Raw genomic sequence first — 16,558 nt, 5'->3', positions numbered from 1 at the left:
AAAATCAAGGAATTAAGTTTCTCTATCCTGAACTAAGTGTAGTCTAATAGTGGATCTTTAAACAAGAAGATCGTTTTCTCTAGAAGTAGCTTGTTGGGTTTTATGTAATTTTTAGTAACCTTTTGTTTAAGTTAGTTATTATTGAACTAAAACCTGGTAACATTGAAAAAAAAAAAGACGTCAGTGTGTGAGTGTTCGATTGTGGTGTGCAAAGCCATGATTGCGGACTTGTGGCGGCACTTAATTGTTTTTATGAATTATCGAAGCTAAAGTGTAACATCCATTTCAAATAATTACAGTCCACTTTCTATATAATGACTTGTGTCATTTAGAACAAAAAAAAAATAATAATAATAATAATAATAATAATAATGAAACACAGCTAAAGTAATGTTTATCTTACTATTCACTTGTGTACTACTAAATCATTACGTTAATTTTACTTACAGTAATTATCATATATTTTAATATTTTTTAGAAGCAGTAGTCCCGTCACGTTAGCGGAGTGGCATGAAGTAAGGATTTCCCGAACGGGTCGTCTGGCCATACTTGAAGTGGACAACCAGTCATCGTCTCAGGCTATGACACCAGGTGCCTTTACTCAATTGTCATTACCCCAGAATTTGTATGTTGGCGGCGTTCCAAATTTTGATATGGTCTCCCCGAAAGTGAAAGTTAGAACATCTTTCATTGGTTGTATTCAAAAGGTAAATATTTAGGCGTACAGTGTAAAATAAATGATAATGGTTTATGCGTTAAGTACAACCTAGATATATAGCATAAGGAAAATATGTAACATATTGTAATATACATTTAGGTAAACGTAGTTGCACAGATTTGACTATTAGCTTCAGTTCTTTTAATTGTAGAAAAATGGTAATAAATAAAATAAAATATAAAACAGTGGTAATTGCTTAAAATGGGAATCTGTCTCAAAATAACTAATACGGTAAGAAGTTTTATGATGCTTTAGAGTAACGAAAAAGTTAATTCATGATTTACGCCCAATAATTTGCAATAGAAGGTTATATACCAATACAAAAGCAATGAATAAAGTCTAATTATACTTCAATACGTGAGAAAGAAAAGAAGGTGATTTGTAATATATTCTTTACAAACTGCAAAATAGAGCTGAGCACAAAAGTCAAACACGGCACTTCTGAATACTAATTGTATGGAACTGACTGTTCTCCATACAAATGCGTAATTAACTCTTTACAGTAATTTCAATTATATAAGCAAAAATATTAACATCAATTATAAAAATAACAAAAAGACTTACCAATATACAGTCTATGTGGTATAATAGGAGATCTTCTATGAATATATCACTTACTAAACCTCATTAAATAGCTGAATATACTTACTGAAATATAATATATATATATATAGACGAAGTAAGATTTCCGTGTAAAACTTCAACAATTAATAAACTTAAACTTTTCCATACCACACTAACCCTCCATTCCAAAAGAAACCGAACGTTTTAAAAAAACAAAAAAGCAATGTACATTTTGGAACAAATCATTTTTATTAATCAATGTATTCCCCTTCTGCATCGATACACATATTTGCACGCTCCAACAAGTTGTCAAACGACTTCTCCATGTCCTTTATTGGAATCGTCTTTGGGACGGCGGTCGTCGCCTTCTCAATGGCATCAATCGATACGTGCCACTTTCCTTTCATCGCCAAATGCAGTTTCGGGAACAGATAGAAATCGCACGGAGCGAGATCTGGTGAATAGGGCGGATGATGCAACCGAATAATGTGATTTTTGACCAAAAATTCAGTTACAAGTCGCGAACGATGTGATGGTGCATTATCGTCCAAAAGAGTCCAACTGCCGATTTCGCGATATTCGGGCCGAATACGACGAATTCTTGCCAGCAAACGCTTTATGACGCCCAAGTAAAACTCTCCAGTGACTGTCTGGCCGGGCTGAACAAATTCTTTGTGGATAATTCCTTTTGAATCGTAAAAACAAATCAGCATCACCTTAACTTTTGACTTCACCAAGCGACTTTTTTTGGGTGTTCCTTCATCCGGCGCTCTCCATTCAGCACTTTGCCGCTTTGTTTCGGGCTCATATTCAAAACACCACGTCTCGTCACCAGTTACAATCGATTTCAAGAAGTTTCGATCCTGCCGAGCACTTTTAACGATGTCTTTGCAATGCGCAATTCGATCAACTTTTTGGTCTTCGGTGAGTTTGTGTGGTACAAGCCGCGAATTAACCTTCTTAAGGCCCAAAACTTCGGTCAAAATGCGGTATGCGGTTGTTTGAGGAACGCCTAATTCCATTTCAATAACTTTCACCGACGATTTTTTGTTATGTTTGATGAATTCACGCACTTTTTCGATGTTTTCTTTCGATAATCCGGTTCTGGGACGGCCTGATCTTTCGTCATCATCCAGCGTCTCTCTACCAGATTTGAATCGCCTGAACCACTCGTAAACTTGCGTACGGGATAGACACTCATCACCACATGCATTTTGTAGCATTTGGTGCGTTTCACTAAAAGTTTTACCCAGTTTAACACAAAACTCAATTGCAGCTCGTTGTTTGAAACTCATTTTCCGACCGATGTACACAACACACTGACAGTTGAAACGCAATAACTTTGTTGCCGTGCATCCAAATGTCATGACATTTATACCAGTTGTCAATGAGGGACTACGCCATCTACCGGTAAAATATTACAACAGATGGCACTAGTGGTACTATTTGTTTTCAAAAGTTCGGTTTCTTTTGGAATGGAGGGTGTATTTAATATATTAAACTTTAGAATGACAAATCCGACTTTTTCGTAGACTTCCAACTTGGGTGATATTGCACCTATCCCGTTCCGAAAAAATTATACTCAGTCTAACCTCGTGCTTTCAAACCAGGAACGAGTAATTCCATGAAAAGCCGTTGGCGCTGATGGCTGTCCACGCAGCGTCAAGACACCACTTCCTCCCGTTAGTAGCAAAGAACACTACAGGTTAGGAAACTATTTCCAATTATCAAGGATCTCGAAAACCCAATAAAGACTACGGAATAGAGATCTAAATCTCTAACCGTTACAATATGCTTCAGATGAGAATATTCGTCTCCAAATATTAGGAAAATAGAAATTGAAGGAAATAATCTTATGATATATTGATAACAGACACGTACACTCATGTCCAAAATGATTGTCGCATATCTATAACTGTCTTCTTATAAGAATATAATTTGATAATGATGTTGCAGGGCACTTTTAATACTGATACTATGTGTATAATCGGGAAAATGCATATTTGTGGTGAATTTCATAGGAAGAATTATAAATACGAAAATTAGAATGAGTGAAACAAAATCTTGCTAAATGGAGGAGAAAGTCTTATTTTCGTTTTATTGTTCTTATTTACAGCGTTTTGACATGAAATTTGCCATATACATGTCTTTGCCGATTATACACATACTAACATTATAAGAAATACCGGGCGAATTCGTTATCAAATTATATTCCTTGAACAACATATTTATAGACATGCGACAATAATTTTGGACATGAATGTACCTATACCTAGAACGGCAGATTTTAAAGATTGACATATAAACATCAACAAGTCTGGAACTGATTAGTCTCCCTTAGAAAGCTTGCTACTGTAGTCTTCAAAGTTTAAAGACTATATTGAACAGTTAACAAAGTAGTATCAAATTAAAATAAGTTAGAACATGGTTTTCAGGGAAGAAAGTTAGGCGCATAAAACAAAACACAAGGCAATGGTCATACGGCTGTGCACGAAGAATAACAGAAGTATACAGAAAGAAACAAAATTATATGTATCAAAGTGCTTCAGTCATTGAGTTTGTCTCTAAGTATTAGAAAAACAGAAATTGAAAGAAACAATATGAAATGTGGGGCTAAGGCGCCAGATTTTGGGATAACATGACTCAGGAAGAAAACTGAAATAAATAATAATTAAGCTTGTAATTTGTCTAGAAATCATATTGTATTAATGTTCAAAGTATAGATATGTTAAAAAAATAAAAAAATAAAAAGAAACAGTCTTGTAAGGAAGTACACATATTTACTTGGCGAACAGAATACCTTTTCTTTTATGTAAGTATTTCTGGTACTATATGGATACAATACTTTTAAGTCATTCCAACATTCCTTATCACGTAACAGTTTTCTATAAACAGTGAATCAGAAACGGAAGGAATAATAATAAAAAGCCAATAATGCTATAAACCACTAGGAATATTGCATGAAATATCCTATAAAGAAAAGCTTAAATGTCATATAAACCTACGAAATTAGCTATTGACAAATAAAAATATCTAATAGCGATGAATATTGTTTATCAAATACCCTTTTTTAAAAAATTAAGAGGAGCTTTTACTAATGATAATGTCTATTTTCAGGCTTGTAATTAATCCGTTAAAAAATTTAACAACTAAATTAATAAGTTTTGTTAAGTTTTAATTTAAGTAATTACATTTTGGGACTTAATTTTTAATTGATAATCGTTAAAAAATCGTATCAATTAAAAGTTAGTAATTTTTTCCTCAGAAACTTTCTAATTTTAATATTTCTGAGTTTTGTGATGTTTTAATATTACTGTTAATTAATTTATCAGTTTTGTTTGAGAACACTAACTTTTCAATAATAGTAAATTAATTTTCTCATGCCCTTAACTTTATTCATTAAATTTTACATAAACTTTCACAACTCAAGACAATTCTTATTGCATAGTAGCGAAAATTATTTTCAATTTTAATTTTAATCAATTAATTTGGAAGTAATTTTAATTTTAACTGTTAATTTTAACTAATATTAATTTTGAATTTAATCAATGATTTCTCCCAACTTTGATTACTTTATACAACCTGTTACAAAAATTTTTCACAATGTTTTGGAAATAGATTCCTCACATCAAAATAAGAAAAAAAGTTCATATAGACCTGTGGCCGGACGTGCATAGTTTCGTAGTTATAGAATGCCGAAATCGTGAAAAAATAAACTTTAAAGGTCCATAGTTCCGATCATAGTCGGGTCAAGACATCACTGAGGAACTAGTATGTGGCTATCCAAATATCCATCTTTCAGAACCTCCAGTACTTGCACAATCAATTTTAGAGAGGCTGTTTGGGAGTACTTGATCACTCTCCACCGACCTCTCTAAAAATTGATGTGCAAGTACTGAAGCATTCTTAAACTTGGATATTTAGATAGTTCATATTCCAGTTCCTCAGTGCTGTCTTGACCCGACTACGATAGGTCCCATAGTAGTGGAGCTATGAACTTTTAATGTTCATTTATTTCACGTTTTCGGCATCCTATAACTCTATAACTTCGAAACTATCTACTTTTGAGCACAGGTCCATATGAACTTTTTTCTTATTTCGATGCGATTATTCTGTCCCCAAGCTATTGTGACATGTTTTTGCAACACCCTGTATACATCACAATGATACCAATTGTTTCTGCAGAAAAATAAATAATTTCTAGATATTAGATTTGATGTAGTTTATTTTATTTTATTTATATCCATCGAAAAATTAGAAAAAAGTTCTCCAAGTTTTTTTTTTTTTCCTCTAATTTTACAAGCCTCCATATATCCAATTTTACAAGAGTTTGGAGCAACGTATGTTTTGAAGAAAATAATAAGATTATACATTGGATTCCAGCATTGAAACATAAATACAATAGGAGAAACTAATAATCTGTCAGATTCAGTCTATTAAATAAGAAAAATCCGTAAATTATAACCATATACACAAATGACTACCAGAAAACAGTTAAGACATAGTAGATTTCAATTACTTACCACCCTCCAGAACAATATCAGTTTGTTGATGACTTCGACATTGACGAGTACTTTTTTCGGTAGAATTTTATATGGGTAAGGAAGTAGTGGTTCCTTTCTGAGGAAACATTTTTAGGAAAGATAACTAATTATCTTGAGAAGTCCAAAGAACGATCTACCATCTTAAAACATTACTTTGTACCGGATTTTCTTTACCTATGTGTAGATATTTTTTTCTCTTGTTTTTAAATCATATTTGTCCTGTGATCATGTGACTGTTATCATATTTATCCTTAAAATTATCTTTGTGGATCGCAAATAAAGACGGTTGCTTGTTATATTGATTTTAAGAGTGTTGTCCTACATTAAAATCCTACGCAAATGTAGTTATCGTATTCAGCCAGAGTTTCTTGAAAAATTTCCAATTCCTTGGTTCAAATTCAATGAAAATTTCTTTCTGAGAATATGAAAAACTTCTCAGAAACATTCTTTCTGTTTCTGGTTTTGAATTGTGTAGAATGTGAAAACAGAATGTTTTAGACTCTTTTTACCTTTTCACAAAAGAACCTTCAACCCTGAACTTGAACATGTAGCAAACTTTTTCTGAATAACAAAACTAATTTTGCTTATGATTTTAACATAGAACAACAGGTTTGCAAATGAATATAACATCTTCATTTAAGGACCACAATTATCATTGTCTAAGGATGTTCTTTAAGATTAAATATAAGTACACAATATAAAATGTGTATAGTAAATTCTAAGCATAATTTAAAATCAGAGGAAAAGCGTACACTTCGATAAGAAAGCTATGAAGGAAATGGCATTTTAAAGTAACTTCTTCGTTGGACTTTTCAAGATAGAAATGTGAATACTTTTTTTAAAAAAAGTTTCCTCAAAAGGAGACGTTTTCTTTCTTATATTTGTAAAATTATACTGAAGAAGGCACTTGAAAGCGTGTATATAATAGAATGAATTGATATTGCTCTGCAGATAAATGAGTAACTGAACTATTATTGTTTCATGTAACTTCTTTTAGCTTTCTGTAGTGTTGCTCCATTAATTACATATTTGCTACATAGTGTATTTTCTTTTGTTTCCTACACCACATATGTACAATGCCCAAATATTATAATAAATGATAATTATCTTTGTTATTTACTATTTTAAATAGTTTTATTCCATTAGCATATAGTAAAATTTTTACGTATTTGATTGTCTCAGATAACTATTTCATAAACAGTGGGAAAAAAACAATATATGCTTGGTTTTTTCCCATACAAACCTTGACTAGAAACTACTTGACTAAGTTTTATTCTACATTTTCTATTTGATAAATAATTCTCGATTCAACGAATATACAATGGCAATAGATCTGTGTTAGCAAACCTACTACAAAGAAGTTTATGACTTATGGAGTCAAAAGTATTTGATATATCTGTACGAGTATGTACAACTTCACCCTGTAGTCTGTTCTTAATAAAGTACGTAAAATCGTTAAAATTTAAAAGATTTGTTACAACTGATTTACCATTGTGAAAGAGATTGTATTACTCTATATTTATTCCATCACCTGAATTATATTCCAGAACAATATATACTTGCTTCCGTATTGGATTTTTTAAATTCCTTTGCGGCATGTTAAATATATTTGTTAGCTTATGCAATAAATCAGTACTACAGGTTTTTACGATATAGTACGGGATATTATCTGGGTCTGGTATTGTACTGCCCAAATCTTTTTAATTGTATGAATTACACCAAACTAATACTGGAATACGTACGAATATTAATTCATAGTTATCATTTGAAAATGGGAAATTTTAAAATGTTCATATTTTGATTAAAATTATTATACATATAAATGATTATTATTGTAACAATGAATATTATGACTTAGTTCTAGGTAAAAACTTTCGCTAAATACTTTTCTAAATAATTCGACCACTTCATTTGAATCTGTCAGTAAATTATAATAATATCTGACATTTGATCTAACCGGGCATTTGTTTTGCCGTCTGATTGTTTAAAATATTTTCCAAAAAATATTGCTATTAGAAATACTGTTTTCAAGATTCAAATACGAATTTTGGCCTCTATGTATTTGTTTTCGACAGTTTTCTGTAAATTAAAAAAAAATGAACTTCAGAATGTTCAAATTATTTCAACCTTCTGGTTGGGTAGTCTACCTACAGATGTTGATTTTATATAATTAAAATTAGGTTTTGGAACTCATTTTTATGATAATACAATGACTTTTACCTTTTAAATCTTATATTCACAGATTGTAATAAACAACAGGCCGTTGAAAATCTTGGCTGCAGCTTTATCAGGTGTGAACGTTGAAAATTGTCCTCATCCATGCGTTGCGAAACCTTGTGCAAATGGAGGTGAATGTATACCCGAAATGGACTATTTTACATGTGAATGTATTTTAGGCTACAAGGATATTCATTGTGAGACTAGCATGGAAGAAGATATCCCTACTCCTCGATTCACAGGACTTAGCTATCTCCATTACACAGATCCAGATACAATGAAACGGTAAGTCTATGGTTTTAAATAATAACAATAATAACATGATAAGTTCAAAACAATACTAGTTGACGCTTCGTTATGTTCCACCTGATTATTTTTCCTATAAACCTCTGCATATCTCTTGAAAACATTAATTCATTATTTATAGTTTCATCTAATAAATGTTGTTTATTAATACAAATAAAAGTAAATTAACGTTTTCCATGCTAGGAATTTAATAGAAAGTTACTTTCCTCGCTTCAGGTACCTTCATTTTCTACTTAAATTACAATTATAAATTTGGTCTTAAAAAACAAAATGTATTTTGAGTACTAGGGACTTATTTATATCTCTTTCCGAGGAACACATATTAAGGAAATATATATTAAGGAAATTTAATTTATGTGGCATCGATTCTCTTGTGCTCACATCTTGATTGTGTTGTTCTCAAAAACCAACAATAAAGGGCACTCAGGATCATACACTAACAATGAAGTCGTCACACGCTCATCATTTAACCATACAGCACATTGACTCTCATTCGTACACTCACTCATTTAACGAATCCTATTCGAATCTCGCGACAACCACTTTTAATGGGCAGAATCCAGGATAGTAACTATCATTATAGTGGTCTGTTCCTAAGTCTCTACCTCGCGTCGTTCACTTACAAAGATATTACAAATTAAGATTACTTGAATAAATCTATTAATTTCATTCTTTTAATTAATCACCCATTAAGTGTATACGCTCTACCATAAACAAGTAAAAGTCTGTACCATTATTAAATTATGAGCTACGCACTTTTACTAGAAACATTAAAATTTTAGAATACAGAAATCTCAAATACACAATTGATTCTTGTTTGTACACCCCATTCTCATTGTATTCTTTCCACCTACCTCAGGTCAAACTATATTTGAGACAAGTATTTGTAATATATTCCACAGGATTTTCACGAATAAGTTTGGAATTCTATAAATAAGACGTCCAGTTCCGTTCTGGTTTTTCTCAAAACTTTTGATACTATAAATTTTTGTCAAAGTGTAATTGGTAACAATATTTGATTATTAAATATTGAAATTCAAATATAAAATTATAACAGAGTAATAATTAAAATCAATATTTTACAATGAAGGGTTGGATGCAAGAACCAGGAATGTCCACTTTTAGAAATTTTTCCGGAGCTGCCTGCTTCTTGTTCTAACTTCATGATGAACACTGAATGTAGATACTTCCTTTGCTTTATAACACTGAATATAATCATCGGATCCACATGATTCTTCACACAATGTAAAGTGATTTTTTCCTACTAGAATATGAGAAAATCTCAAATTCGCTAAAAACAAAAAGAAGAAAAAAAAAGAAATGAACCCACCTGCTTCTTGCATCCAACCCTTCAATTATACAGCAATTCCAGAATTGGTACAATTCTGAAGATAAACACAGTCAATGTGTTCGAAATATCAGTCTAATAAAATAAACACTGATAGAATCTCAAAAGTCCTATTTATTGAAATATTTGAAATGTTTTGAAAAAAAAAAGCACACGCAGCTTTGTATAAAATAAAATAAGTTTTCTGCTATATCTAATAAGAATATTTATTTTCTACATAGGATTATTAACAACAAAATCAACATCAACATGAGATTCCGAACGAGTTCAGAAAATGGGTTACTTCTATGGAGTGGTCGACATCAAATGACGCCATCAGGGGATTTTGTAGCTTTAGGTATTGAAGATGGCCATCTACATTTTCGGTATAACCTTGGCAGCGGAGAAGTATTTATAAACTACAACCTTACAAAGATTAATGATGGATTGTGGCATCGTGTCAAAGCCATAAGGTGAGTGAGTTACAAACATCTTTATATTTAGCAGTGTTTGTAATGTTAGTGGAAAATTAGTTACAGGTTTGTACAATATTTTTGTGGCGTCAGACAGACTATTTTTTTAGATTACTTTGAATTCAAATGTGAGTCGGAAAGCAGACATTTATTGAAATATATTATATACAGGGTGTTACAAAAAAAAGTCACGATATTTTGGGAATAGATCAAAATAAGAAAAGAAAAGTTTATATGAACCTGTGGTCGGAAGTGCATAGTTTTGTAGTTCGTGAAAACGTGACGGGGTCGAAAACGTGAAAAAATTAACTTCAAAAGTCCAGAGTTCCACCACTATAGGATTGATCGTAGTCGGGTCAAGACATCACTGATGAACTAGTATGTGAACTATCCAAATATCCATCTTTCAGAACCCCGGGTACTTGCACAATCATTTTTAAAGAGGCTGTTTGGGAGTACTTGATCACTCTCCATGTTCCTCTCTAAAAATTGTTGTGCAAGTACTGGAGCATTCTTAAACATGGACATTTAGAATTGTCCAAAATATTGTGACACATTTTTTAACACTCTGTACAATCGTTACATTACTCTACATATGTACATTTCTTGATATATATAGAAACAAATAAGTCTCTCGCGTTATTTTTAATACTGTTTTCTGTGTAGAATACGAAAACTATATTCAAATTGGGTCATTTCCATGAAGATTATTGCTGAAGAACAGATAAATATGGTGTACGTGTACATTTTTGTTAGAGAATTTGCAAAATATTTTCTATGTTAGATAAGAGACAACCGCAAATATTTAGGCATCAAGTACTATAGATAGAATAAGTATATTTATTTAAAAAATCAAAATATATTGGTTTTTAAATGAAAATTGCTTTTCATTTTTTATAAGTAATGATTTGAGAGCTCTTCTAATACTTTCTCCATATTCTATACAGGGTGTTACAAAAATGATGTCAGTATTTTGGAAACAGATTTCTCACATCAAAATAAGAAATAAAGTTCATATTGTAATGATTTTGGTAGAGTCAATAATGGACCGAGATTTTATCCCTTCACCAATTTATTATAAAATTTGAAAATACAGAACGTCTATGATTACAAGGATAATAATGCTGTTTCCTTGTTAATGTCCAAGTAAAGGAGTATAGGTGTTTTGCACGGTGCCCCTTCTCTCAAGGCAGTCTCCAAGGCACCTGCCGGTTCGGTGAGTTTGGATGCAAGGATCCCCACATCACAACAGACGCACGTGTCAACTCAACACGTGCTATTATTTATAAACAACATAGCAGACAGCAAGCCAACGCGGAAGGACACCGAGGAACGCCGAAAGCAGACGGACCTCACGGAAGGACCCGAGGAGGACAAATAAAAGGAGGAACACCGAGGGACCCAGCATCAGTCGTCCAACTGATCAAATCACCTACACCGCCCTGAGGTCGCACTGGACTAGGGGACACCCATCCTTCCCGAGGTCGCACTGGACTAGGGATCCTTTCAACAACAAAGCCTTGCGAAGCTGCCTTGAGCTGAGACTAGGGATCCTTTCAATATGGACCTGTACTCAAAAGTGGATAGTTTCGGAGTTATAGGGTGCCGAAAACGTGAAACAAGTGAACTTTAAAAATTCATAGCTCCACAACTATGGGACCTATCGTAGCCGGGTCAAGACATCACTAAGGAATTGGTATGTGAACTATCCAAATATCCATGTTTAAGAATGCTCCAGTACTTGCACACCAATTTCCAGAGAGGTAAGTGGAGAGCGACTAAGTACTCCCAAAGAGCTTCTCTAAAAATGATTGTGCAGGTAGCGGGGGTTCTGAAAGATGGATATTTGGATAGTTCACATACTACTTCCTCAGTGATGTGTTGACCCGACTACGATCGGTTCTATAGTAGTGGAACTATGGACCTTTAAAATTCATTTCTTCACGTTTTCGGCACCCTATAACTACGAAACTATAGGACCTATGCACTTCCGACCACAGGTCTATATGAACTTTTTTTTCTTATTTTGATGTGAGGAATCTATTTCCAAAATATTGTGACAAACTTTTGTAACACCCTGTATACAATCTAAATTTCCCAAACTAAGAATATCAAATTCATCTACTTGAGTAAACAGCAAATAATAGCTTCATATAAATGAAAACAAAACAAGGATAATAATGTTAGCCAACAATCTAATAACAAGTTATACCATAATTCTTTCCATATTAATGATAAATGGTACAATTTAAAAATGAAGTTTATTTTTTAGAGGTTTGAAAATCTGTCATGCAATAAGCATAGCAGAACTATCTGCGAAGTTACACAAAAGAATGTTTTAAGGTCATAAAGTAAACCGAATATTATCAATCACTAATTCCAAAATTGAATATCATCCAATTTTTCATTCGTTGTTAACATAACATAATTAGGGGCCGCTCTAGTGTGAGGTATTTTTATTCTGTAGAAAAAAAGTGTTAAGAATAATGTATTCTGTATCTCCTAGTAGAACTTAGTTTCACAGCTTGAACATTATTACCCTTCCCATCTGTGTATATTTTAAAAACATATATGCGTTCAGGTAATATTTTTGAAAGTCATGAGGATTTTCATTCATCTATACACACACGAAGATTTCGGTTAACAAAATCCAATTACACTTCTATTCGAGGGAATAAAACTACCAAAAAAAAAAAAAAAATACTACGGTCGCAACGATATAATAAATTGAACAGTAACACTTTTAAACACAGGACCCAAAAATTGCTGCAGGAGTACATATTTTACATGTTTGATGAATTTTAAATTTTTAAATGGAGATATAAAATGACAACTTGAATTAGGAATCACCCAATTTGTAAAGTTCTACTTTCTACTTCTCTTAGAATTTAAGTATATGCACTTTATGTGTATACCTGTAGTGTTTTTTATTCTATTTTAATGTAAGACGAAACCATTGTGTATACATCTTAAAATGAAAAAGAATCTATCAATCAATGGAGCCAACTACTGAATGCTATTTTTTTTTAACCCTTCTAGAGAAACAGCAGGGTGACCTGCATCTTTTATTCAAAGTGTTTTATTCAAAGTGTTGTGTAGTAAAATAGTCACCAGATCACTATCGATTAGCTTTAATTCTTATAACTTTCATAGTACGTGAGATTTAGTTATGGTTTCAAAATTGAACTCACCCTCCGGCAGAGTAATCACTTAACCTCTCACAATTATTATTATTTTGCAGGAATGAACAAGAGGGATCACTAATTATTGACAACGGACCAATTGTCACCAGCAGATCTCCTGGAAAACTGAGACAACTGAACACTAACACTGGCCTTTATATTGGTAAGATATACGTCATTTACCCTTCGTTTTTTTTCTTTCTTTCTTGTTTCGTTATAGTCTACAAATTAGAGAAAAATTATATATTAGAAAATTAATCTGTAAACGAAACAATTTAAGTTGTATAAAAATCCCACGAATGAAATGCGCACGAAATACTAAGTTCATGCAAACAAATAAATAAATAAATAGGAATAAAAATAAATTCACATAGTGTTCTCGAGTCAGAGGAACAAGCGCAGTTTACACTGTTAATTTCATTGTAATCGTGTAAGTTCATGTTTCGTTGCGCGTACGCGGCATTAACTGTTCTTGCATCCATTTCTTCTTTCAAAAATAATTTAAAAGTGTTGGTAACTTTTGAACCCCAATCAACATTACTACTTATTATACCGTATATTTTTGTGGTAGCGTCACAGGGCAAGAAGGGATTTACACAGCAAATTTCGTTTAATTTCTCTTTAAGTTCCTGTTATAGCACATATGAAAGTCATAATTCTTACATTGAGATGTTTTTTTTAAAAGTCCATTTTTTTAAGAACTAGTTAGTGCTATCATATATTTGTTGTAGTCAGTGAAGTCCCACTTCAAGATTCATTGTATTCCTGTGAATTCTTATTATTACACGAACGAAATTCTAATAGAACATGCTTTGATTTGTGAAAAAATCCTTGCATTTCAGGGTTCGATTTTTCCAGTTTACAGCGTGGGGCAATTTTATTTGACATACAACTAGTAGCAATTAAGGTGTATTTTCACTGTTCTTCCCCGGTGAATTGGTTCCATTATATTCCATTATAGTGATTACTTTTACTTCTGTTATATTATTCTTCATGAACAAAGTTCCAGGAGAGAGCCGAAAGCTTGGAAGTGTGGGAATTTTTAGGAATCAGAACTTACAGTAGGTGGAATCACATTATACAGCTTGATAGGACTAAAACTGCACAAGTTAGAAAATCTGTAAATCAGTGATTCCCTGTGGAACACTTAGCATTGTTGTCGCGGAGTATAGGTGAGAGAGAGGGAGAGAAAGATATAAAGAAATAAAGGAAGAAAAAGGATACATAACTGGCATAGTATTGGGGACTTTAAGTTTCCTTTAAATATATATATATATATATATATATATATTTCATATCTACATTCCAACGAAGAGCAATCCTTGGATCGAAAGTTAAAACTTTCTGTTTATTATTTTTATTACAATTTATATATTTTAAATTATGTGTTTGCACAACACCATCCTGAAATGTATGTTCGGTCTACTTAAAGATTTGGTAGCATAATGGTTAGCACACTTGAATACCAAGCTGGAGACACTGGTTTGATACTAGTACAGCGATACGACGCTGGAGAAAAATATCATATTCAATTGTCAATCACGTTTGTTAATAGAACATTTAGGATACTGGGTTGTCTAACCATAACAGTTGTTAATTCGTTCGTGTGATCGTTCGTTCGTGTGAGTACAGTTCGTGTGATCTTAAGAATGTGCGGCTGGTTTGGGGAAGAACTGGGTAACACAATGGTTAGCTTGCTGTTAGAAGAAAATCCAATCGATAATTGTAGATACGACAAACGATGCGTTAGAAGCGTGAGTAGACTTTGGTACGATGGTCCAATTTATGTATTATTGATTGATAATCTAATTGTGATCTGTGTGATATTGAAATTTGTGGATCGGTTTCGTAATATAAAGTTAGTTTATATTAGATGATGTTTCGGTAGTCTTGGTGGACTAATAAATAATGAATGGATCAACTGATGCATGCTCTAGCTTTATTTATATTTATGTTTTGCATTCCAGTATGTATGTTAAGATGATAATAATTTAATGTATCGATATCATCTTAATGGATAAGGAATTGATCTATAGTTTACTGGCCACTCTTTGTGACATTACACGTCAGTACAATCCTCTTACATTGTATATTTGATTATTAACACATACCTGTGAGCTGAAGATGATTTGATACTTGATCTAATCACATTTGTTTCACTTCTTGAATTTCATTAACTATAGAGAGTTTTTTCACCTATAGAGGAATTGGTGTTAAAAATTTCTTTTGTTTCTAAATGAAAACCTTCCTTTAATTTAATTTGTGTATGAATGAAGGGAAAAAAACATTCTAGGTAGTTTTTCAATCCGACTGTATACAATATTATTTTTATTATTTCATAAAGTTCTGATGAGTCATATGATCAATAACTTTAATACGATGATACAATTTTTACCTGATAATACAAAAAAAAAAAAAAGAAAAAAAGATTTGTTAACTTGTATTGCGTTTATTTTCAATAGATCCAATATATTTCAATCACCATATGACCGTCATCATTCAGTATTTATTAACTGAATAACAAAAATAATACAAGAACTTTTATTGGATTTCTGAAAGTAAGTAATGGTCTCTTAAAGGGTTCAGTTTCAGGCCATCATCAGGGTTTCAGTTTCTTCTTGAAAGTACGTGCGTATTTCTACCATCTTCTTTTAATTCTGTACTTACTAGCTGAAATACCCATTCTTCGCATGGGGGCTGTATTTGGAACTCAACCGCCTGTGGGAGTATCACCATTCCTCTTAGCGACCGCAAAAGCTATGGATTTGACACTAATATCGGTCATTTTGGATTATTTTTACATGTCTTGGTACCCCCCTCCTTCCCCCGCATACAATGGTAGCTGAATTTGAAAGTCATCGCTAATGGAAGTGTCACCATTGATCTCAGCGACCGCGAAAACTATGAATTTGACACTAATATCGGTCATTTTTTACTACTTTTACATGTCCCAGTAAACGCCGCCCCTTGAGACCTCCCTTGTTCGAATTAAAAAAAAAAAAAATACTCTTCGTATTGGTCTGAGGCCTGGACCAAGGTACCTGTGAGCAACATTTGGTAACTCTCGGTCCATTCGTCTGGTCCCCAGGCCGCATACAGACAGACATACAGACAAACAAACTCTTTATTTTATTTATATTAGATAATCCAAACTTTGAATTTGTGAGAAGACAATTGGAAGAAAGTGAAAATTATGATCACAGCCGTTATATAATAGATGGTTGAAA

The 16,558-nt window shown here is 32.6% G+C and overlaps 1 protein-coding gene across 1 annotated transcript in view; it reads left to right on the top strand.

Moving 5' to 3' along the window:
* Positions 1 to 16,558, top strand: part of LOC145673136 (pikachurin-like) — a 322,467-nt gene that overhangs the window by 298,262 nt on the left and 7,647 nt on the right. The window contains exons 7-10 of the mRNA XM_081742544.1: positions 479 to 707; positions 8,069 to 8,328; positions 9,919 to 10,149; positions 13,391 to 13,494. Of these exons, the coding sequence (XP_081598670.1) occupies positions 479 to 707; positions 8,069 to 8,328; positions 9,919 to 10,149; positions 13,391 to 13,494 (824 nt within the window). The remainder of the gene's footprint in view (positions 1 to 478; positions 708 to 8,068; positions 8,329 to 9,918; positions 10,150 to 13,390; positions 13,495 to 16,558) is intronic.

This window comes from Thermobia domestica, chromosome 16, assembly GCF_964235325.1.
Source record: "Thermobia domestica chromosome 16, izTheDome1.hap1.1, whole genome shotgun sequence".
Lineage (NCBI taxonomy): Eukaryota > Metazoa > Arthropoda > Insecta > Zygentoma > Lepismatidae > Thermobia > Thermobia domestica.
The sequence above is the reverse complement of the archived record's forward strand: the minus strand, read 5'-3'. Positions and strand labels throughout refer to the sequence as shown.